General features: G+C 40.0%; 2 protein-coding genes across 3 annotated transcripts in view; one reads left to right on the top strand and one right to left on the bottom strand.

Moving 5' to 3' along the window:
• The window catches only part of LOC131109479 (rho GTPase-activating protein 21-like), a 44,887-nt gene extending 39,778 nt beyond the window's left edge, over positions 1-5,109 (bottom strand). The window contains exons 1-5 of one of the 2 annotated variants that reach the window (XM_058061544.1): positions 4,879-5,109; positions 4,475-4,523; positions 4,275-4,400; positions 3,805-4,071; positions 3,571-3,625 (exon numbers count right to left, since the gene is read on the bottom strand). In XM_058061544.1, coding sequence (XP_057917527.1) covers positions 3,571-3,579 — 9 coding nt within the window. In that variant the 5' untranslated portion in view covers positions 3,580-3,625; positions 3,805-4,071; positions 4,275-4,400; positions 4,475-4,523; positions 4,879-5,109. The remainder of the gene's footprint in view (positions 1-3,570; positions 3,626-3,804; positions 4,072-4,274; positions 4,401-4,474; positions 4,524-4,878) is intronic. The other variant, XM_058061545.1, reaches the window with a different exon arrangement.
• Positions 5,110-5,494: 385 nt separating this feature from the next.
• LOC131109594 (adhesion G protein-coupled receptor A1-like) lies at positions 5,495-20,437 on the top strand. The gene is made up of 6 exons (XM_058061758.1): positions 5,495-5,867; positions 10,223-10,350; positions 12,432-12,555; positions 15,062-15,213; positions 16,179-16,274; positions 16,354-20,437. The coding sequence occupies exons 1-6, from the start codon at positions 5,865-5,867 to the stop codon at positions 17,789-17,791; spliced, it is 1,941 nt and encodes a 646-aa protein (XP_057917741.1). The 5' UTR covers positions 5,495-5,864; the 3' UTR covers positions 17,792-20,437.
• Positions 20,438-22,852: the final 2,415 nt, after the last annotated feature.

The following is a 22,852-nucleotide window of genomic DNA, read 5'->3' as shown; positions in this document are numbered from 1 at the left end:
TTTTCTGCTTAAATTAGAGTATCTTTAGAGTGTGTGACTCCGGGGCCGCACTTTGGACACCCCCGATACAGAGATATATCTTCAATATTTTTAGGATGAAGCTTAAAAGAATACAAATATACCGTCCCATTAGCAACAACATGTCAAAGCAAGCGCGGGCCCAAATGCCATTACACAACATAATCTTAATCTGCCAACTTTAAACCTCCTCACTGTGTCCAGTGACATGTCCACTATCCAACACAGTGGAACATTTCTCTTATGCACTTTAATGCACTTGGATTTTAATATTGATTGTATTAACCAAATCACTGAGATCAACCTAACAGCAACCAAAAATAGTACATTTATTTACCCTTAAAGTCACTTTTCCCCAGCAACTGGCTTTCATCACTACAGCGCAGCTCACTTGGCATCGACATGAGACAAAGAAATTCATGTTTCCACGTCTTTAACAGCATCCTCAAGTTTTCTTAAAATTGATTTTTTCTTTTGTGGCCTTGTCAGCTGTCCAACCATGCAACAAACAGCAATGAAAACATAGTAAGTGCATGTATTTGCTTCCTCAGCAAATACTCATCAATCGATTTGCTTTTGGAACCCTGATGTTCTTTGTACATCCGAATCCTGCAACAAACCTTTTATCAAAGCTTTCATATTTCTATTTTCAGCAGAGGTGAAGCTGATTGAGCTGGCGTGTTGCTAAAATATTCCCATTGGAGTGGAACCCGGGTTAGCATCATTGAGTCCTTCCAGAAGATGCGACTCAAACCGAAACGGATGTTAACTGAATCCATTTTTAAAAATCCAGAAAACCAAAAATGTGAACACAAAACAAATTTGTACAGTTTTATAATTATAGTTTGACATGCTGGAGCCTATCCCAGCTGACCATGGACGAGAGGCGGGGTACACCCCGGACTGGTCGCCAGCCAGCAGGGACCAGTCTTCCATGAAGGCAAAAGTAACCTTAAATGTTAATTTACCCCTTTCATTCATCATTTATATGCATTTATGCATGCAAAACTATAATTATACGACTATAAAAATGTGTTTTGTGTAAATATTTTCCCGTCCAGTTACTGTATTGTTTAGCTAGCTATCTAGGATGCTAACTAGGAAGGGCCTTTTGTGATTTAAAAAATGCATTTGGACTCACGTAACACAAGACAAGTTACAGATCATATTTTACGCTAACCGGAAAATGCATACAAACTGAGGAAAATTGTGGCGTGAACAAAACACGCCAACCGGGGTCAACAATAACTGTGATTTTATTTATTTTTTCCTTAAAGGGACCTATTATGCTCATGTTGTGGACTCCTATAGAGTAAGCTACACGCAATAATCTGCACAGAAAACTTTCTAGACTCTAGAGCAGGGGTCTCAAACACGCGGCCCGTGGGCCAAATGTGGCCCGCAGGACACTAGTTTGAGGCCCCCGCCTTGATATGAAAGTTTAATGTTAGTGCGGCCCGCGCAAGTTTGATATGGATGCTGTATGGTATCATGTACCCAGAAAAAATTATTACGTTTGATTAATGTTCATGTTAAAGGTTAAATAACTGTTAATAGTTATCCTCCCTATCCGTGTGGAAGTGGTAAGTTTTTGGCTATTTAAGTTTAAAGGAAATAACTTGAAGGCTACCGTTTAGGTCGCTAGCTCTCTAGTTTACGAGTTAGCATGTGTCTCAAGACCCTGCAGTTGAAAATCGAAACCAAAGCAAAGTATATTCATTTTTCTGTTTTTAATAAATGCGTTTTTTTTTTTTGTTATTTTTGGAAAACCTGACAAGGCCCAGTCTCACCCAGACCCTAGCTCCAGTGGCCCCCAAGTAAATTGAGTTTGAGACTACTGCTCTAGAGCTTCCAGAATCTGCACCTTTTCCAGATGTATTTCCTTGGATTTGTGCTTCCTGCCAAAACGAAGTCGGCTGTGAGGCCGCCATGTTTACTAACTGCAGACAATCTTGGCACAACATCGGTAGTGGAAACGTGGTCATTACACATTTTTTGCGGGAATACCCATGTTCCAGACATCGGTGAACACTGTGGTTCTCTACACCTCCAGCGTTTGTAACATTAATGTACTTTTCCCGGCAAGAGTGTGCTGCTTCTGGCATCAGCAACAGTTTGGTGGACATTGCACGTTTATGTTCACAAAAACAGTTGCAAGTGAAATGCCGTCGAGAGATGAAAATATATTTCTTTAGCTGGGAATCACCAACTCCAATCACTTCTGCCTGAGCTTGCCCCGTAAACAGAGAAGCAGAGCTTGGAGAAAGGCAGAGAAAGGTGCCCATATAAGGAATGCCGCCCATCTGTGACATCACAGACCTCCAGTTTTACCACGCCCTCTGAAACCGAGCGTTTTGAGCCATCTCAAACTTCTTTCAGGGCTCACTTCCTAAAGCGCAAACCTCATTCTGTGAAACTTTGGCATGGTTTAACACCAGAATACAACATTCTAACTACATTTATAGGTCAGTAAAGTGGAAAAAACATCATAGGTCCCCTTTAACCAAATGATTAGGAGATTTTTGGCTCTGGCAGTTGGTGTAGAACCTTTAGCGTCTGTTCCAAGGATATGTAAATATGTAAAATCTCCAGTCCCGTTCCAATGCATTTCCATGAAATTTCCCTCGCATATATCGGATGGCCGCATCGTTATGCTAATCTTGTTGATGTCACTGGCTATTGTCTTTCTCCTGGCTCCAGATTTAGGACAAATATAAAAGTGAGTGACGTCAATAATACTAGCACAGCAGTGAATGAGATCTTAACCTCACTATTGGAAATAACGTAGGCCTGACGGGCGTAACAGGGCCTAGCTTAATTAACAATTTGTTATGCTCAGAGTCCAATAAAGTTCAATTCTCATTACCTTACGTCTCTTTTCATTGCCCAGTCCAGGTACATTGGAAACATAGTCAAGGAAGTGCCTTTTTATAACGGATAAAATCCGATTTACACATATACCGGATATAAATCCGATATATGCGTAAAACGGACATTTTCCGGTATACGCATATAACAGATTTCGCTTATATCGGACAAAACCAGTGGGAACAATTGAATCCGATATATCCGAGGTTTACTGTAATACTTTGTTTTCAGTCTGGACATCCACTGCTCATTTGATCAAGACAACTATATTCAATAAATGGGTACTAAGGCAACACAGACGGTACTAAGGTGCCTTCCTACTCCGAGAAAGCTCTCACACAACTATTGGGATCCTGTCATGAAAAAAAAATCACATGTGTGTTTACAATTTCAAAGCCATCGGACCCACAAGGAGTCGCTTTGGTCATTTCATTCCTTCTACAGTTTACATGAAAGTGACTTGTAACGTGCCACTTATCAAATAGTCAAATATCATTTCAATCAACAGCAATATGTTCAACAACATCAATCAATGGCATCAGTGTGTGGCGTTATCAATGTTATGAAACTGTATATATAATATTATATTAAGTGTGCAAGACATGGAGGAGTGTGCCTTGTAGCATGCACATACTTTGACCAAGTGTTTATGTTTGTGTGTGTGTGTACGTGCACGATTCTGACCTGAGCCATGGTGTTCAGCAAGACTCTGCCTGTCCTTCTGTGCGTAGTAGCAATGCTTGTAAAAAAGAGGAATATTGTTTCAATAGAAAAAGAAGTTGAAGGCCTTCACACACCATGAAAGTTTTCTTTACCTACTGTATACTACAGTATTATTACAAAAGCATGATTCTACTTATTTGATGATTCTATTCTCCTGTATTGCTATTTTATGTCATAAATAAGGCAATGTATTACCTGTTATTTGTTTGTCCTCCATGCTTGTTAGAAATCCCCTCCGCTTGTCCTTCTTGGTCCACTGTCCCTCAGCCACATCCTCTCGTCTTCTAAATCCCTCCTGCTTTTTCTCTCTGCTGTACAGAATTAGAGAGAGACTAAGCGAATTGGATGGGGGGAAGGGGGGGATAAGGAGGATAGAGTGTGTGTGTGTGTGTGTGCCATGTGGCCTGATAGTATAGTAGGATTCCCAGCTGTCAGGTTCAACTTCACGCATCCACCGGTGCTCTACAAACAGTATAGTTTGTATGCACACAAATTACATTTGTGTGCATTTTAACAGCCTACAAGTAACATTGTTGTATTATGTACTAAAACAAATATAAGACATAAATAGTGGTAAAAGTCACATTTAAAAGTCAATAATGCGAGATGTTGCACATATGTAAAAACCTATACATCCATACAGCAGAACCAAATGAAAAGTCAACCTTATTGTACGGTTGAGGAATGTGGAAAAGGACATCCTGTGCTTCCTTTTCAGCTGGAATGCCGGACACTCCCAGCAGACAACACCGCCATTCAAACACGATGACCACATTGCTTCTGTCTGCATACTGGTAATGTGTCCAAGAAAATCAGTTGAATATGTCAAAACAGTTACTTTAATTGTCATATAAATATGGAGCACCTTTGAAGCTCTGGCAGACATGTGAATGGAAGGGGAATGGCGCCATCTACTGTACAATAGACATAAACACACCTTTGCGTTTGTCAAAGTAAACGTACACAATATAGAATATACAACAGAAGAAATTAGTTGTATTAGCAGTATTATAATATTAGCAATATTATATTATATATTATATATTATATATATTAATATTAGTAATATAATATTAGCAGTGCAGTTCGATTATTACTCCCTCGCTATATCACATTTCAGAAATTAATTATTAATTATATTATAATTCATTGAAATTATGTTTTGTGGTAGACTATGGTCTATTGTTTGTCAAAAAATATTGAAATGCAAGTGGTCCCTCGACGACAATAATGCCACAAAACATCCGACATTAGCTTCCATTCCATTACCTTAAGCCTCCATGAAGTCATAGAGCCTGCCATTGCATGTCCAATATGAAAAAAAAAAGGTTCTCCTCCCATCCCGTTTGGAAGTGGCTTTGAGTAATTAATATTACATAATCAATCTTTATTTTCTAATGTCATATCTAGTGGATACATTATAAGCCCTTTTGTCTTGGTGCCATTTTTGTTTTACCACTGAACAAAAGCATTTGCTAGCAAGATAGGATAGACGACTTATCAGTCAATGCACTCTGCTTATGGTTGTTTACATTCCAATATCACTGTATTTTATGTTTAGTTTATTCGTGTATATTTAACGTGACCGAATATGTGTATATATTACACATATTAAGTATGGTTATTGACCATTTTATGTTCATACGTTGAAAAGGATAACACGTGACGGCACGTGACGTCGCAGAACCGTTGTGCTTCCGGGACGGATTGTGTACGACAGGTACAACGCATCTCAATTTTCAACTCAAACCTGCCGCCATGATGACCCGCCCTACTCTGCCTCGGATTGGCTGTGACATAAGGAAAATAGGCGTTTCAAGTGACCAATCAGAATCAGAGTGCCAAATCTCTAGCAACTCATGTGGGAGATACATGGAGTGGGAAAGCTCGCGGGGAGTGAGAGCAAGTGACTAGTGAACGGCAGAGACCCAAGGAGTGCTTTATTATTCTGGTTTTTTTTAATAAGTACTCTTCTGTGATTATTTCAATCCAAAATGCTGTTTTAGTTCATATGTATATTTACTATGTAGTACTGTTACGTGAGCAGATGGGGGCGGTGTCTTACTGACTGCTATCAGCTGTATAAGCTTTATTATTTTTTAATTTCGGTGAGTGGACAGTAGTTTTATAGTGTCCTACTGACTGTTGTTCTCACCAGCGGTGTGATGGCGAAGTCGGTACTGTGATTATTTGGAATAACTAATCATTTTTATACCTTTAGTGGTATTCAGGGGACATACACATTGACTCTCCAAATGGTAAGTGTCGTTTGCCTCGTCATGTTGTCATCATTTTTGTATTGCATTCATGTAATAATTGATTAGAACCAATATTTAAGTGCTAGCTATATTAAGTACCAAATAATTCCAATAAACATCCAGAAATCCAAATACGGCCTATAGTGTACTGGTAATTTGTTTTTATCTTTATATTTTTATTCCATCAATCACGTTCAGAAAATATTACTGCTTTTTTCAAGGACAAAATGATGATTTCTTATGTTTGTGCAATATTATTACATTATGTGCTCTTTACAAAAACATATTTAAAATGTGTCATCAGCTTTGCTTTTTATTATGTCATTTTCAATAAAAAAAAAACATCCAATCAGATGGTTTATAATATGTAATCATGAGATAATACCATATAATAATAAGGGGCTTGAATGAATACCACTTCATTGCATGCAAAGATATTCTTACAGTTGGGGTCAACATACAGCAACAGGGTTTCCCAGCCATGATATTAGGGGGGGTCAACTTCATTTCATTTGATTTTCGGTATACGGCGCTAGCACAAACGGAATATAAAGATATGAAAATCATATTTAGCTAATTTACATGACAACATGTTACTTCTGCGTTTGCATGGTCACATTTATTTATTATTATTTTGGGGTTCCCAAATATAGAGAGAAGCAATAAGGGGTTATACTGCACATGTGCATGTTGTAAAGCTGGAGTAAACATGCACACATATTAAATACATAAAACATAATAAGTCATTGAGCGTTACGTGTGGATGCCTGTGTTTCTGTTATTGCATTTACTGCAAAGCATGACTTAATCAGTCATGCTTTGTCTAATAGATGCTGTCCAGTGAAGCGTTATGAAAGCGCTGAGAGGAGGAAGACATGACAGTGTGTCTAAATGGAAAACAAAAGAAGCCAATTGATGTAAAAAACAGCCAAGTTAGCGCGGGAATGTTCAGCTTGAATTATGCACACACACTAGTGTGTTTTTTTGCCCAGTGGGAATGCACGGCATTTACTGTATGTGAGTCACATTCGCTCCGTTTCTTCATGGCTTCACCCATCTAAGCTCAGTCAGATAAATAATGGAAAAGCACAAGCGTTGGAATGAAAGGGTCACCAAATTTAGCTGTTGGCAGGGGAAGGCAGAATGCTTTTTCTTCGGCCTATTTCTATCAATAGGCTGTCATGAAATGGTATTTGGCAAAAGTGACAACAGGAACACCTAGCTACCATCAGCATTGAAGTTTATGTAAAACTAAAGTGAAATAGGTCCATCAAAAGTCTAAGACCCTTGCGAAAAAAAATAAGAAACAACAAATCCAACAAACAACAAATCAACAAGTCAGTAGTGAGTATGTGCACCATTCTTGTTAATCACCTAAAAAATGGCTTTGGGCGTGTTTGACACCAGTGCTTCCAGGAGGCTAGTGGTGATGTTGCTCCATGCAGTGAAGATGGCTTCACGGAGGGCATCCACTGTCTGGAACTGATGGAACTTGCCATCCATCCCCAAATGTTCTCAACTGGATTGAGTGAGCTTATTCCTCTGGAAGAAGTCCTTTGTGAAGAGCAGCGTTGTCCTGTTTAAAAATCCAGTCATTACCACACAGAAGACACAATAGATATAATGTCTCTTCTATATTAGACAAATTCATAATAGCTCCTTTAGTATACTAAGAGAGTACAAATAACTTAAAATATGACTATCTATATCTCTATCTATCTTTATCTATATTAGCATTAGCATCCATTATTTATTCAAGTAACCATGGAAGTCAAGGGTGCCCTAATTCTGGTCAATTCTAATTCTGTCCCAATGAAAACACTGAAAACCAGGAGACGTTGGTCATGTTTAGTCAGCCTACTGTAAATAGCGTATGGCTATGAGGCAAGTGCTTGTATGACATCACACAAACACAGTTATGGTCACTTTGTTCAAGACATATTTTAGGAAATGTACCACAAATCTAAAAAAAAACCTAAATATGTAATCCAATACTTCTCTACAAGAGAGGAGAAATATGATCTCAGGGAAGAAGTACATTTGAAACACTTCTATGCTAGGACTATGTTAAAAAGCCATAGCATTTCAGTATGTGGAATCAAACTATGGAATGGATTGAGTAAGGACCTCAAACAATGCACAACGATGAGCCAATTCAAGAAACAATACAAGCAGTTGATGTTTGCTAAATACAAGGATGAAGAGTCTTGAACCAGTCATGATGTGCTATATATATCACTATATTGACACTTAAGTTAACTTGACAGTTAAGTTTGTGTTACGGTCCGATACTTTTTTGTTACCTTTTCTTTTTTAATTACAATTTTGTTTAATGGTTAGCATATTAAAAAACTCGTTATAAATGCACTATAAATGCGTTGTCATGTTTGTTGACACTTACTATGGTACACATTATGTCATTGGATGCTCATATTGTGAAAAAAAAACACACAAAAAAACTTAAACTATATTATGAAAGCAGGAAGTGAACAAATGTAACAGTTACTGATTGTAAAAGTACCAGATGGAGGGGTAGGATTTAATAAGCTTTGCTTCTTCCTACTCCTTTTGGACATGTGGAACTGTGAACTGATTATGGGATGTACTCAATTGTAATCTGTTCAAATGAAATTAAACCGTTACCATTAGAAACAGATGAGCATCCTTTTCCACAACGGCACGGTGTCTTTTCACATGATTGGTTAGTTGACCAGATGTGATCAGTGGGGATGCTAAGGCTATGAACAAATGACGACGCGCTAGCTACAAACGTTGGAAGTGTATTTTCAGAGCGGTGGTGGCGCTCTGGCCCAGAATTGCCGGTCTTTGAGGCATGCTTCCTCTCGCCAATAGCCACTCTTCAGGTTGATGGAATAGAACCAACGGGACTCAGATGTCGTCAAGGCCATAGTTGATTTGTGGCAAGCGATAAGAGTCTTTCTGGGTAACCTTTTTGGGGCTGCGGTAGTCCACACGTTCGGACCAGGACCATCAGAGCTTCCCATGGGCTGGTTGTCTTCAATAGCTCTTGCACCTATTGCTCTGCTGTTGCCTGTTCGGTGAAGAGCGATGGATGAGGCTGGAGGCGGATATACGCCGCTCCTCCAGTGTCGGTTGGACCAGTTTGATGTGTTTGCAGTCTTCATCTTCATGCCAGTGAAGATGTCAGCGAGATGACCCTTGGCAGGGAGTTGTCTCACAGTGTCACCGCGCTTGGGTTTGAAATAAGAATCGAGATGTATTGGACCGATATTTGCGTTATTTACTTGAATCGGTATTGTCCGCAGTCATCATATCGATGCTAGATAGAACTTAAACTACAACAGAAATGTTTTGCACATGGTTGAATATTTATTCCTTTTAAAGTTGATAATGGCATTTAAATGTGTGTTTAAGAAAGCTGAATCCTACTGTGTTCAGTGTTTACATTAAAATAAATATTTGTTTCAACCTGAGACCTGGAATATTTGTTATCATTGTCATTTTTTCATGTAAATTGAGGGAGCAAAAGCAGTTTCGGCCACAAATATCGGCCCAATCAAAATCGGCCATCGGCTATGTGTGATGGAAAAAAATCGGTATCGGCATCAGCTCGGAAAAAAAACATATCGGTCGATCCCTAGTTTGAAAGTAGTTTGGAAACCGCCTGAAAAAGCCCAACAACAACAATGTAGCTTAGGCAACGTTTTCCATGTCGGCCAGGCTACAGTAGTCAAACTTATTCAGAAAAATAAACTCAAGTTAACTTCAGAGCCGGGATCCAATGTTAGTAATGGTCAAGGAAGTCTGTTTTGAGTTAGTAAGTAATTGCATTTTATGATTAGTTCAAGTGAGAAATTTGCTGTAGTGCTCATGTATAGTACAGTAAACCTCGGATATATCGGATTCAATTGTTCCCACTGGTTTTGTCCGATATAAGCGAAATCCGTTATATGCGTATACCGGAAAATGTCCGTTTTACCCATATATCGAATTTATATCCGGTATATGCGTAAATCGGATTTTATCCGTTATAAAAAGGCACTTCCTTGACTATGTTTCCAATGTACCTGGACGCGCAGGCAACGCTGCAAACGCTGCAAATGACGTCGTATAGCGGCCTGTCACGATTCGGCGAATCGGAGCGCCACGATGCGGCCATCCGATATATGCGAGGGAAATTTAATGGAAATGCATTGGAACGGGACTGGAGATTTTGTCCGAAATAGGCGAAATCCGTTATAAAAAATCCGATATATGCAATGAATTTTTATTGGAAATGCATTACAGAAAAAATCGGTTCTTTTTTTATCTGTCCGTTGTGAGCGAATTTCCGATATATCCGAGGTTTACTGTATGACATTTTCTAACTACAGGATTTGAAGAAAGTGCTGTCCTTCCCACCTTATCCTGGGGATTACCTGCATCCAGTGGTCTATGCTTGCACAGCCGTCATGCTGCTCTGTCTGCTGGTCTCCATCATGACATACATAATCCATCACAGGTGATAAAAACTTCTCAAGACCAAACATACCCGACTGTGATCATTTCCGCAAAGTACAGAGTGGTTCCTTCTTAATACACTGAATATTTTCATATTTAGAGCATAGCAAACCTGTTTACGACCTAGGAAATATTGTTTTTATCATTATTAGGGCTATCTAGACATGAAATAACTAGTCACTTTTACACTCGTATTAACCCATTAACCTAAATAAGACTCAAACGTAAGCATTGACTACATACTTCCTGTGGTGGCTACGGTCTAGTGATCAGTGTAGGATACTCACCATGCACTTGAACTTCTTTATTTACAAGCAGAGAACACACACAACATGCAGGGAACATTCACACAGGAGCTGCTGTTGGCCACGACTCGTGTCAGTCGCTTGCACTCTCCACACTGCTAACTATGGTCAAACTCTGCAGTTTACTCTGGCAAGCTGACATCACACACGTCACTTACCAAGCCCTGCCTCTTAAAAGTACACGTCACAAATAGTACACTACATATCACGTCTTCGGAATGCCTTGTGTTTGTAGTTTTGCTCATTTAGACATTTTTATGCTTGAAAATGCTTTATTTAGGCCAAGAAAATGTACCGTATTTTCTGGACTATAAGTTGCACAAGGCCAAAAATGCATAATTAGGTAGAAAAAACATACATACACTGGAGTATAAGTCGCATATTTTGCAGGTTATTTATTTTACAAACTTACGTCCTCTTGGAAGGCAAGTTCTAACATTAATAAAAAGAATAGAGAACAGGCTGAATAGGTGTAAGATATGCTAACACAATGGTTATTCAGCTACACAAAAAATAAACATGAACAGAAAAGGTGTCCAGTGTTTATAGAACATACGTAAACACATTTTTCATTTATAAGTCGCTCTGGAGTATAAGTTGCAGGAACAGCCAACCTATGAACAAAAGTGCGACTTATAGTCCGGAAAATACGGTGTATATATATTACCGTATTTTCTCGTCTATAAGTCGCTCCGGAGTATAAGTCGCACAATGCCAAAAATGCATAATTAGGTAGAAAAAAACATACATAAGTCGCACTGGAGTATAAGTCGCAGGAAAAGCCAAACTATGAAAAAAGTCCCGAAAATACGGTACATATATATATATATATATATATATATATATATATATATATATATATATTACCGTATTTTCTGGACTATAAGTCGCTCCGGAGTATAAGTCGCACAAGGCCAAAAATGCATAATTAGGTATAAAAAAACATACATAAGTCGCACTGGAGTATAAGTCACATTTTTTGTGGGTAATTTATTTTCCAAACTACTTGACCAAAACAGACATTACGTCCTCTTGGAAGGCAAGTTCTAACAATAAAAGAATAGAGAACAGGCTGAATAGGTGTAAGATATGCTAACACAATGGTTATTCAGCTACACAAAAAATAAACATGAACAGAAAAGATTAGCAATTTATAAGTCGCTCTGGAGTATAAGTCGCAGGAACAGCCAACCTATGAAAAAGAGTGCGACTTATAGTCCGGAAAATACTGTACAGTTTGCTTAAATATACAAAATAGTAATCGTTTATGAATTAATTCAGTTTGGAAACAATTTGAAAAGTGAGGGCACGATGTTCAAACCTCAATGTAGCGAGGGACAACTGTATAGCATGTTTGCTAGTGGTGCAACAATACACAAAATTCACAGTTAAGTTTGTGTTACGGTCCGATACTTTTTTGTTACCTTTTCTTTTTGAATTACAATTTTGTTTAATGGTTACCATATTAAAAAACTTGTTATAAATGCGCTATAAATGCGTTGTCATGTTTGTTGGATTTCCAAAGGCTGAGCTTAGCATTGTGTGACACTTCCGACAATCCCTTTTTTTTGTTGTTTTTGTTTTTTTGTCAGGGTCATATACTTGACATGCAATGCAATGTGGTATTGTTTGATACATGGGTCACGGTTCGGTACACGTGTATTGAACGATACAGATACACGTATTGTTGCACCACTAATGTTGTTTTTTTTACTGGTTTCTACAAGCATTTTTCTCCAAAATACTGTATTAACTTTTGTTTATTGTTTTTTTGCAGTGTGATTCGCATCAGCAGGAATGGATGGCACACACTCCTCAACGTCTTGTTTCACACAGGAATGACTTTTGGCGTTTTTGCCGGAGGCATTAATCAGATCAAATTCCCTTTTGTGTGTCAAATCGTAAGTTTTATGCACTCCTTTATATTTGTAGATACAGATCCTGCTTTACAAAGCCTTAGATTAGGCCTGTCGACATTATCAAATTTTGTATCGTCGATATTCAATATTATTGCAACATTTTTTAGAATTTTTTTTTCATTCATTTTAGTCATAAGAGGTGTCATTCACATTTGCACCACTAGTGTACCGTGTACCTGTGTGAGACGTTAGCTGGACATAGTTTCGTTTATATTTGCTACCAAATGCCTCAGCAAGCGTTGACTGTCAGAACCCGATTGGTTTACATACGTATACAGCATACGTATACGTCCCTGTGTCAGTGGGAAATGGTCTGATAGTCAATCAAGCATGACAACATTTTTACAGATTTTGGAACTTTGAAAAAATTAATGGCTTTTAAGTTATAATGCTAAAAATACGGACAATAAATAAACACATTTATGATCTAGGCCGGGAAAAAAATAGCTTCCCCTTGGGGGGTACAGTCATTAATGAACTAATAAGCTGGTCCGGAACCCAAGATGTGGAGGCAGGAACAAAAGAGTCCACACAAGGTAAAAGTACAACATAAATATAAGCAGCTGAGGCTGTAATCACAATGATATACAATACAATACTGTTACTAAAAAACACTGCAGCAAAAAGCATACAAGCAAGGCACAATAACAAAAAACACAGATGCCGAAAGGTCAGTGGGCAAAAAACGAGGCAACACAACAAAAAACAATGTGGCATAAACCGACGGGAAAGTACTCACGAATGGTTAAAAGCAGGAAAGCGAGGGAACAAGAAGTAGCGAGGCTAAAAGCGGGCTAAAGTAGTCAGGGGGAAGATCGGAAACGGGTGTGTGCAGGCGTAGCCCGTCTGCTGTTGATGAGGATGGGCTGCAAGGAGAAAGCAGCAGGCGCTAATCATGACAGTACCCCCCCCCCCCATAAGGTGCCACCTGGCTTGTCAGGATGGAGAGAGAGGAAGTTGCGAATGAGCGTCAGGTCCAGGATACAGGAGTGGGACAGCCATGAACGTTCCTCTGGTCCATATCCGTCCCAGTTGACTCGATACCTTCTCACATCTAATATGGCCTTCACGGTATCGGCTGAATGACCATCGATTAGATGCGCCAGCTCGGCCGGAGGACACAAGGGGCTTGAGGGCACTGGAATCTTGATGGGAGTTGGGCTTTTGACGGAGTCTAAGGTATATGGTCCCATAAATCTGGGTGCCAGGTTTTGATTGGAGACTGCCTGCGGTAAGTCCTAGCATGATAGCCACACCTCCTGACCCACTTTGTAGTCAGCACAGGGGTCCAGGTCAGAGTGGCAAACCCTCAGCAGATCGCCACCTCCTTCTCCTAGCTGGGGAACAGAGGAGGCTAGTAGCCATATGCAGCTTTAAATTGTGCGTGTATTCCACCCTGGGGAGGTGGGCGGACCAGGCGGAAGGGTGACGATGGCAGACGCAACGCAGGGTTGCCTCCAGGTCCTGGTTGACCCACAATATTTGGCCATCTTGGAGAACATTATTGAGAATGACCGTGTGACCATTGGATACCAGGAGTCCCGTGACTAAATCCAAGGTGATGTGGGACCATGGGCAGGGGGGAACCGGCAGCGGGGGGCGGTGCCAGGGCTACCGATGCTTTTTTGATTTAGCCATGCAGGAGCTAGCAGGAGCCATGCACATCAACACTTCCGATGTCCACTCTCCTTGGAATCTCCTCAGGTTCTTCAATAGGTTCACCTAGTCCACCCCCCCCCCCCCCCACCACCAGGCCCCATGCACACCCCCCTCCACGCCAGCTGAGCAGTCTCCCCCTTCTCCCACAGCGCTCTGCCCTCCCCTCCTCTCTCCTTGCCCTCGCCTCCTTCCCTCTCCTCATCACAGTAGTGCCCCCCCCCCCCCCCCCCCCCCCCAAGAAAGAAGACCTCTCTGGGCTGAATAAATAAAGTATTCTATCTGTCAATTATATTAACTAACACAAGTATGAAGGTGACTGTAGGGGTGTTACTTCACATCCACAGAGCTCTAATAATGTTAGAAACTGCTCTTAGAAGGTCATGAATAGGTTACTTGAAATATTACATTGATTTATATTGAATCCTATAAATTCACCTATCGTGCGCCAGTATTACAAAATGCGGCATGATTACATAATGAGGTGAAAATGTATTGCATTTGACATAATGCACCATTATTACATGATGTGGCGCTCCAGGCAGGAATGAGCAGAGAAGCTACCAGTTGAACTAACTAGATCAGGAGATCAGCTGAAAATGGAGTGGAATTCAACAGAAAGTGGAACAAAATAAGGACAATTCATTACCATCCATCTTATCACCCTTCATAACATTATGGAGGATATGAAAATTATCATACAAATTGTAAAAAGTGGGGAAATTCATATTTCGTTCATTCTTGAGACTTTTTGGACAAATGTACATTTCCATAGTTGCTATGGTAGATGCTGGTTTTTCATGTTGTGTTTTTCCATCTTCATCTCCGTTAGGTTGGCATTGTGCTCCAGTATGCGTCTTTGTCAACCATGCTATGGCTGACATTCACTGCCAGAAACATCTGTAAAGATGTGTCCAAAGACCAACTCAAAGTCCCGGGAACAAACGCTACTGCCCAGGCTAACAGCAAAACAACAATTCTCAGGTAAAGCCAGGAAACTTCCTGTCAATCAAAGTTTGCATTTTAATGTGGATTTTTACATGAGAAATGACTACAATGATTTACCATATAAATGTGGAAATATGGGCTAATAACTATAAAAGCAATCTTCAATGGTAATGGTTTTATTTCATTTAAACATGCATCAGATTACAATTGAGTGCATCCCATAATCAGTTCACAGTTCCACATGTCCAAAAGGAGTAGGAAGAAGCAAAGCTTATTAAATCCTACCCCTCCATCTGGTACTTTTACAATCAGTAACTGTTACATTTGTTCACTTCCTGCTTTCCTAATATAGTTTTTTTGTACCGAAGTAGGAGGTGATATGAGCATCCAATGACATAATGGGTACCATAGTAAGTGTCAATATAGTGATATATATAGCACATCATGACTGGTTCAAGACTCTTCATCCTTGTATTTAGCAAACATCAACTGCTTGTATTGTTTCTTGAATTGGCTCATCGTTGTGCATTGTTTGAGGTCCTTACTCAATCCATTCCATAGTTTGATTCCACATACTGAAATGCTATGGCTTTTTAACGTAGTCCTAGCATAGAAGTGTTTCAAATGTACTTCTTCCCTGAGATCATATTTCTCCTCTCTTGTAGAGAAGTATTGGATGACATTTTTAGCTAATTGGTTATTTTTAGCCTTATGCATTATTTTAGCTGTTTGAAGATGAACTATATCAGCAAGTTGAAGTATTTGTGATTTTAGAAATAAGGAGTTAGTATGTTCTCTGTAGGCGGCATTATGAATTATCCTTACTGACCTTTTTTGCAGTACATTTAAGCGTTATGTGATTCTCTTTATGCATTAAAATGTAAAACGGGTCGGTGCCGACCCTAACACAAGAGGAGGGTTAAAAACAGTATATAACATATTGAAAGGCTTAACTATACAAGCATATGCCGCATGTCTTTTCTAACTTTTCTTTCTTGTAGATTTTATCTCGTGAGCAATGGCATCCCGCTACTAATTGTTGGAATAACTGCAGCCTTTGGTATGGAAAACTACGGAAGCAGGGATAATGCACTGTAGTAAGTAACCCATTTCAGGACTCATACGGTAAATGACAAAGACTTGAATTCTGTCTTCCTGTCCTCACTTGTCTTCCAGTTGCTGGATGGCTTGGGAACCGAGCCTGGGCGGCTTCTACGCCCCGATGAGCTTCTTGCTCTTAGTCATGTCTGCGTACTTTTTATGCACTTACGTTCAGCTCAGACGCCACCCTGACAGGAAGTATGAGCTCCGAATCCTGAGTGAAGAGCAACAGCAGTTATCATCGCCGGAGCAGCAGTATCACCCCGACACCGGGGGTACTTGTGGGTCTGCTGGGGAATGTGCAACATTCCCTACAGGCATATCGGAGCTTGCCAATGAGCACTCGTTCAAATCTCAGCTCCGCTCCACAGTTTTCACACTGTGTCTGTTTCTGTCTACATGGGCGCTAGGAGCTTTGGCAGTGTCTTTGGGACGGTTTCTGGATATGATATTCAGCTGTCTTTATGGCGCTTTCTGCGTCACTCTGGGCCTCTTTCTTCTCATTCAGCACTGTGCCAAGCGTGATGATGTGTGGCACCGCTGGTGGGTTTGTTGCCCAGCCAAATCCAAGACCAAGGATGGAGATTCGAACAGACAGAGCCAGAGGCAAGAGCTCCATCAAGCGCATTGTCACCTAAACTCTCCGTGCTCGGGCAAACAGCTTCCCGCACACCTCGTACCGAGCTCATATCACAAAAAGGCTCCCGCCCCGTCCCAAAATCTCACACCCAGTCACGCATCTTCTTGCTGTGTGGCCGTGATGGCTCCAACTGTAGCTGCCCCAATGTCACCGTTCACGGAGTCGGCGCCGTCGTCGCGTCCTCAAGCCCTATCTGACGAGCCTCCTCATCCTTCTGTTCTTCTACAGAGTTGCCTTATCGACAGAACAAAATCCCGCTCGTTCAATCACCCCCGTCCATGCCTCAAGGACTACCGCTCTCATCTGGCCTCAAGCAGCATGGATGGGAGTGTCCTCAGCTATCAGATGGAAACCCCTCACCCTGCACACTACCTTGAGGGCTCATCGCTTTCCAACAGCCCGCACCCAGAACTGCAGATCATTTGCCCTAGCCCTCACTTAGACCAGGAGTTAGCATCCTGTCACAGTTTGCAGCGCCAGACCTCTTGCCACAGCGTTCAAGACTCGCTCACCTCCAGCCACAGCCTTCTTCTGCCTTCCCATGGAGCACACGCCTGCCAGTGGCACTTGTGCAGTTCCGCCGATCACGTTTGTTCCACAACCTGCTCCGAAAAACCGGACACCTGCAGCTTTCTATACCCGGATGTGGATACGTACAGCTGCATCTCAGAGTCCACGGAGAAAGAGAAGCACGCTTTACTTGTGCAAATGGAGCCAAAATATTTTCCTAGAAATACAAGTACGCTGCCTCGTCAACACACTGCTATCAGCAAACGAGGCACTATAGGCAGAAACCGTAGCCTGCAGGAAGATCTGTCAGACGCCACCGGGAACATACGGACTGGACCTTGGAAGAATGAAACTACTGTATAGTTTTCTAATACTTGCACTTCATAGTTTCGTAAATGTTTAGCTCTGACTGCCCTCCGCTTTGCCTTCAAACCACAAATACTCGGGATCCTTCAGAACGTCTTTCAGATCAGGCTGCTATCCGTCATTCCGAGACCGATACCTACTATCCAATAAGGTACTGGAGCACCTATGGTCATACGAATGCGGCCTTTCCATGTGTAAGAACTCACTCGCTAAATGTACTGCAAAAAAGGCCAGTAAGGATAATTCATAATGCCGCCTACAGAGAACATACTAACTCCTTATTTCTAAAATCACAAATACTTTCAACTTGCTGATATAGTTCATCTTCAAACAGCTAAAATAATGCATAAGGCTAAAAATAACCAATTAGCTAAAAATGTCATCCAATACTTCTCTACAAGAGAGGAGAAATATGATCTCAGGGAAGAAGTACATTTGAAACACTTCTATGCTAGGACTACGTTAAAAAGCCATAGCATTTCAGTATGTGGAATCAAACTATGGAATGGATTGAGTAAGGACCTCAAACAATGCACAACGATGAGCCAATTCAAGAAACAATACAAGCAGTTGATGTTTGCTAAATACAAGGATGAAGAGTCTTGAACCAGTCATGATGTGCTATATATATCACTATATTGACACTTACTATGGTACACATTATGTCATTGGATGCTCATATCACCTTGTACTTCAGTACGGGACAAAAAATAATAAATTAAAAAATAAAATAAATTAAAATTAAAGAGTAAAAAATTAAATTACATTAGGAAAGCAGGAAGTGAACAAATGTAACAATTACTGATTGTAAAAGTACCAGATGGAGGGGTAGGATTTAATAAGCTTTGCTTGTACGCATACGGCATAATATGTACGCATACGGCATATGCAAATAGGCATGGGCCTTGTGTGTGCACCATGACCATATTTTGATTACCAAAAAAAAACAGGACATTTTGCCGGGCTGTGAGATGGCAGACATCCAAACGGTTTACTCAAAGATGCCTTATCATTTCAATCAATTTAAAGGAAAACGTCGCTTTTTTTTATGTGACCAGACATATTTCTCTTTTCCTGCATGTTCTGAAGAGAGAAAAACTAGCTAGCATGTGGGGGCTAACATTCCTACCCTCACCTTGTTTGTTTTTTTCGGCTTTTCCCCGATTACGGAGTCGCCATAGTGGATCTTTTGGAGCGTATCTTTATATTCCGGATGCCCTTCCGGATATTCGAACCCGAGGCATCCTCTCCAAAGTACAGAACACTAACCACTACTCCACAGCGGGTTTGATCCGGTCACTTTGGCTAGTGACCGAAATGAGTTGGCCGGACTCACCCTAAGAGATAGGGTCAGGCGGTAGTTCAGAGAAGGAGCTCCGTCACATCCATAAAAGCCAGTTGGGTCAGTTGGGCATCTAGTCTGGATGGCTCCTGGGCGCCGAACCTGGGCACTGTTTTTGGAATTAGGGGTTTTGGGGGAGTGAGCAACCACTTCAGTTTCCCCTTGTATATTATTCAAAACCTATAACATAAACCAACAAACCTTTACGTCCTGCATAGTTTACCGTCAATGATATATGTTTTGTGTACGACGTGCACAATTTCATCTGCCATGCATGAGTGATTGTGTGATGTAACAACGTTTTGGTGCAGTGTGAGCATGTGTGTATTTAATGTGTACAGCTTCATGTGCATGATGGAAATCTTCTGTTTGCAGTGGATTTATTGTCATTTCGCCCACATTAGGGATGCTTGATATCATCTAGTATATATATATAAAGTGATGAAAACTTAAAACTGTGCAACAACGCCAACAGTTGTAAAAATCCAAAACTTATAATAAATCCAAAATGCCAACTTTTACTGTGATCTTATTGAAATTTTTTTGTCTCATATGTGCTTAAAGTGATATTGTTAGCTAAGATGTGATTTTTTTGGGAGGGTTAATTGGCAATTCTAAATTGTCCATAGTTATGAATGTGAGTGTGAATGGTTGTTTGTCCTTCTGCTCTGTGATTGGCTGCTGAAATCACGTGTTTTTATTATCTATAAGCAACAATAATTAACATTTCAAGAAATAAATGTTTGAAATGTTTCACTCTATGTGTAATGAATCTGTATAATATATTGGTTTCACATTCTGAAATAACTTTTTCATGATAATCAAATTTTTTCACCAATGAAGAGAAATACGAAATACAGATACGATGAACCATAGCAAACAAAACGTCAAATGTTGTGCTGTTTTCTTGAAGACCAATAAACTATGTATCCAGATGCAGACTCTTTCTTTTACCGCCACCTACTGTACCAGAATGTGGACGTGTTGTGTTCAAGCGCAGTGACAATCTAGTAGACAATCCAGGAGGCATCCTAACCAGCCACCTCATCTGGCTCATCTGGTGGCCAGCCAATCGCAGGGCACATATAGACAAACAACCATTCACACTCACATTCATACCTATGGACAATTTGGAGTCGCCAATTAACCTAGCATGTTTTTGGAATGTGGGAGGAAACTGGGGACACGGGGAGAACATGCAAACTCCACTTTTAGCTGTGAGGTCTGCGCGTTAACCACTCGACCACCGTGCAGCCTTATTTTTATTCATTCATTCATTTTCTACCGCTTTATCCTCACGAGGGTCGCGGGGGTGCTGGAGCCTATCCCAGCTGTCTTCAGGCGAGAGGCGGAGTACACCCTGGACTGGTGGCCAGCCAATCACAGGGCACATATAGACAAACAACCATTCACACTCACATTCATACCTATGGACAATTTGGAGTGGCCAATTAACCTAGCATGTTTTTGGAATGTGGGAGGAAACCGGAGTACCCGGAGAAAACCCACGCATGCACGGGGAGAACATGCAAACGAACCCTGGTCCTCCTAGCTGTGAGGTCTATGCGCTAACCACTCGACCGCCGTGCAGCTTTACATTATTTTTATGATAGAAAATAATAGAAGACTGCAAAAAAAATAAAAAACTTCATATATACATAGTATACAGTCATTTATAGTATTTTGTATCTCATCAAGGTCGTGAATTTCATCAATAAGATGGCAAAAATCATTTGAGACCAAAAGTGTGTGCTGATGCTAATACGTGATGTCGAGGTGCCTCCCCTCCCCTGCATGCAGCACTCTCCTCCACAGCCATGGGCCGCTGTCTTGAACCACTTCAGCAGCAGAGGAGTCAGAAAAATTATGCAGACATCTGTGATGTGAACATGACCTATTTCAAAGCCCTGCAGAAGCTAGCCGACTTGCCTGTTGTACTGCCGCTGTGGCCCATTGCCCATACATGTGCTTGGGTGACGCAGCTTGGACACAGTACATCCTTGTACTGGAAGTTGTACTACCTTATTAGAACATTCACCGCTACGTCGCCATTGGTACATTACTTTATATTACATATATATATTATATTGTGTACTGAATGCTGTCAGGAAGCGGAGGTGCCAATGCTTCATTTAAAGGCCAACACAAATAGTTTTACAGTAATGGCTGTAATGTACAATAACATCAATATATATGCTGGTCCGCCAATATTCCTCACATTAACTACTTATATTTCCTTAAAAATGTCTCTGTTCTGAAAAACAATGATACGATGTAAAGTAACCAGTGTACAGCTTGCATAATAATGCAAATTCATGTATTAAATCCCCTCAACTCAACCCACAGCCATGTCTATGTCTAAACCACTTTTTTTTTAATAGATATTGTTGCTAAATTTGAAAATATCTGTAATTTACTCGTTCTGGGTGCTGATGAAATGTATTCCATTAATTGAATTTGATGTATTCCACTCTAAATTGTATGCATGTTGAAATAAAATTAATATTACCCATAAATGTACTGCATAAAAGCACTGTTCTGTGTAAATAGACTTCATATTATCTGACGAGCGAATAACTGCATTTTTTTAAAATCACGTGCTGCCCCCAAATGGATGTTTTGGAACATTACAGATTGTCTGAAAATGTGGATGTTTGCCATCTACAATAATAATAATAATAATAATAATAATAATAATAATAATAATAATAATAATAATAATAATAATAATAATAATAATAATAATAATAATAATAATAATAATAATAATAATAATAATAATAATAATAATAATAATAATAATAATAATAATAATAATAATAATAATAATAATAATAATAATAATAATAATACATATACAAATACAGTGACGTTGTATATTATTGACAAAAAACTTTAAAAACGGATTCTTTTAAATTCTTTCAAATTCAAATTGAGCAAAAACGGACCACATAAGCAATGAGGATTGGCTCATTTTTTGTGCGTCGTCAGCCAATCAGAGAACTTGAGTGGGCGGGTGTTTAGAGCACATAAACAACGACGATTGATGAGGTTTAGTAAGGTTGCGTCGTTAGCCAATCAGAGAGCTTGAGTGGGCGGGTGTTTAGAGCATATAAGCAACGAGGATTGGTTAAGGTTTATTAAGATTGCGTTTTCGGCCAATCAGAGAACTTGGGTGGGCGGGTGTTTAGACCATGTCCATGTTTAGACCATGTCCAAACAGCCAAGAGGAAGTACAGACACTACTTTAGCCTCGTCAAAGGTAAAATGTACATTACGTCCCCGAAAAGAAAACTTTGCTGGCAATAGTCACTTTTACTGGTAACTAGTTACTTTTGTAGTGGAGTAACTCAGTTACGTTTTTGAGAAGTAACTAGTAACTATAACTAATTACTTTTTTAAAGTAACGTGCCCAACACTACCGCTAGCATAATAGTCCAGTTCGTAGATGTAAGGAGGCGTGGCATCCCAGAGGCCCTGACAAGACAAAAGGCAACATAAATGTCGACATAAATGTCATTTTTTGCAGGCCTTCCCCTCCATAAATGTTTTGTAGAAATTGTTAGGAATAGACGTCATAACATTCATTCATTTTCTCGCGCTTATCCTTTTCAAAAATAATAATTTTATGAGTTACGAGTTACATTACAGTTTCTAGTTGATTTTAATGCCGGGTACAACTAAAGGTACAGTAGTTTGGTCAAATATAGAGATGA

Source organism: Doryrhamphus excisus, chromosome 22 (genome assembly GCF_030265055.1).
Source record: "Doryrhamphus excisus isolate RoL2022-K1 chromosome 22, RoL_Dexc_1.0, whole genome shotgun sequence".
NCBI lineage: Eukaryota > Metazoa > Chordata > Actinopteri > Syngnathiformes > Syngnathidae > Doryrhamphus > Doryrhamphus excisus.
The sequence above is the reverse complement of the archived record's forward strand: the minus strand, read 5'-3'. Positions and strand labels throughout refer to the sequence as shown.

Coding starts and splice junctions, on each gene's coding strand:
- LOC131109594 (XM_058061758.1), top strand. Junction 15,214..16,178: donor AGCAAAACAACAATTCTCAG/GTAAAGCCAGGA, acceptor TCTTTCTTGTAG/ATTTTATCTCGTGAGCAATG. Junction 16,275..16,353: donor AGCAGGGATAATGCACTGTA/GTAAGTAACCCA, acceptor CTTGTCTTCCAG/TTGCTGGATGGCTTGGGAAC.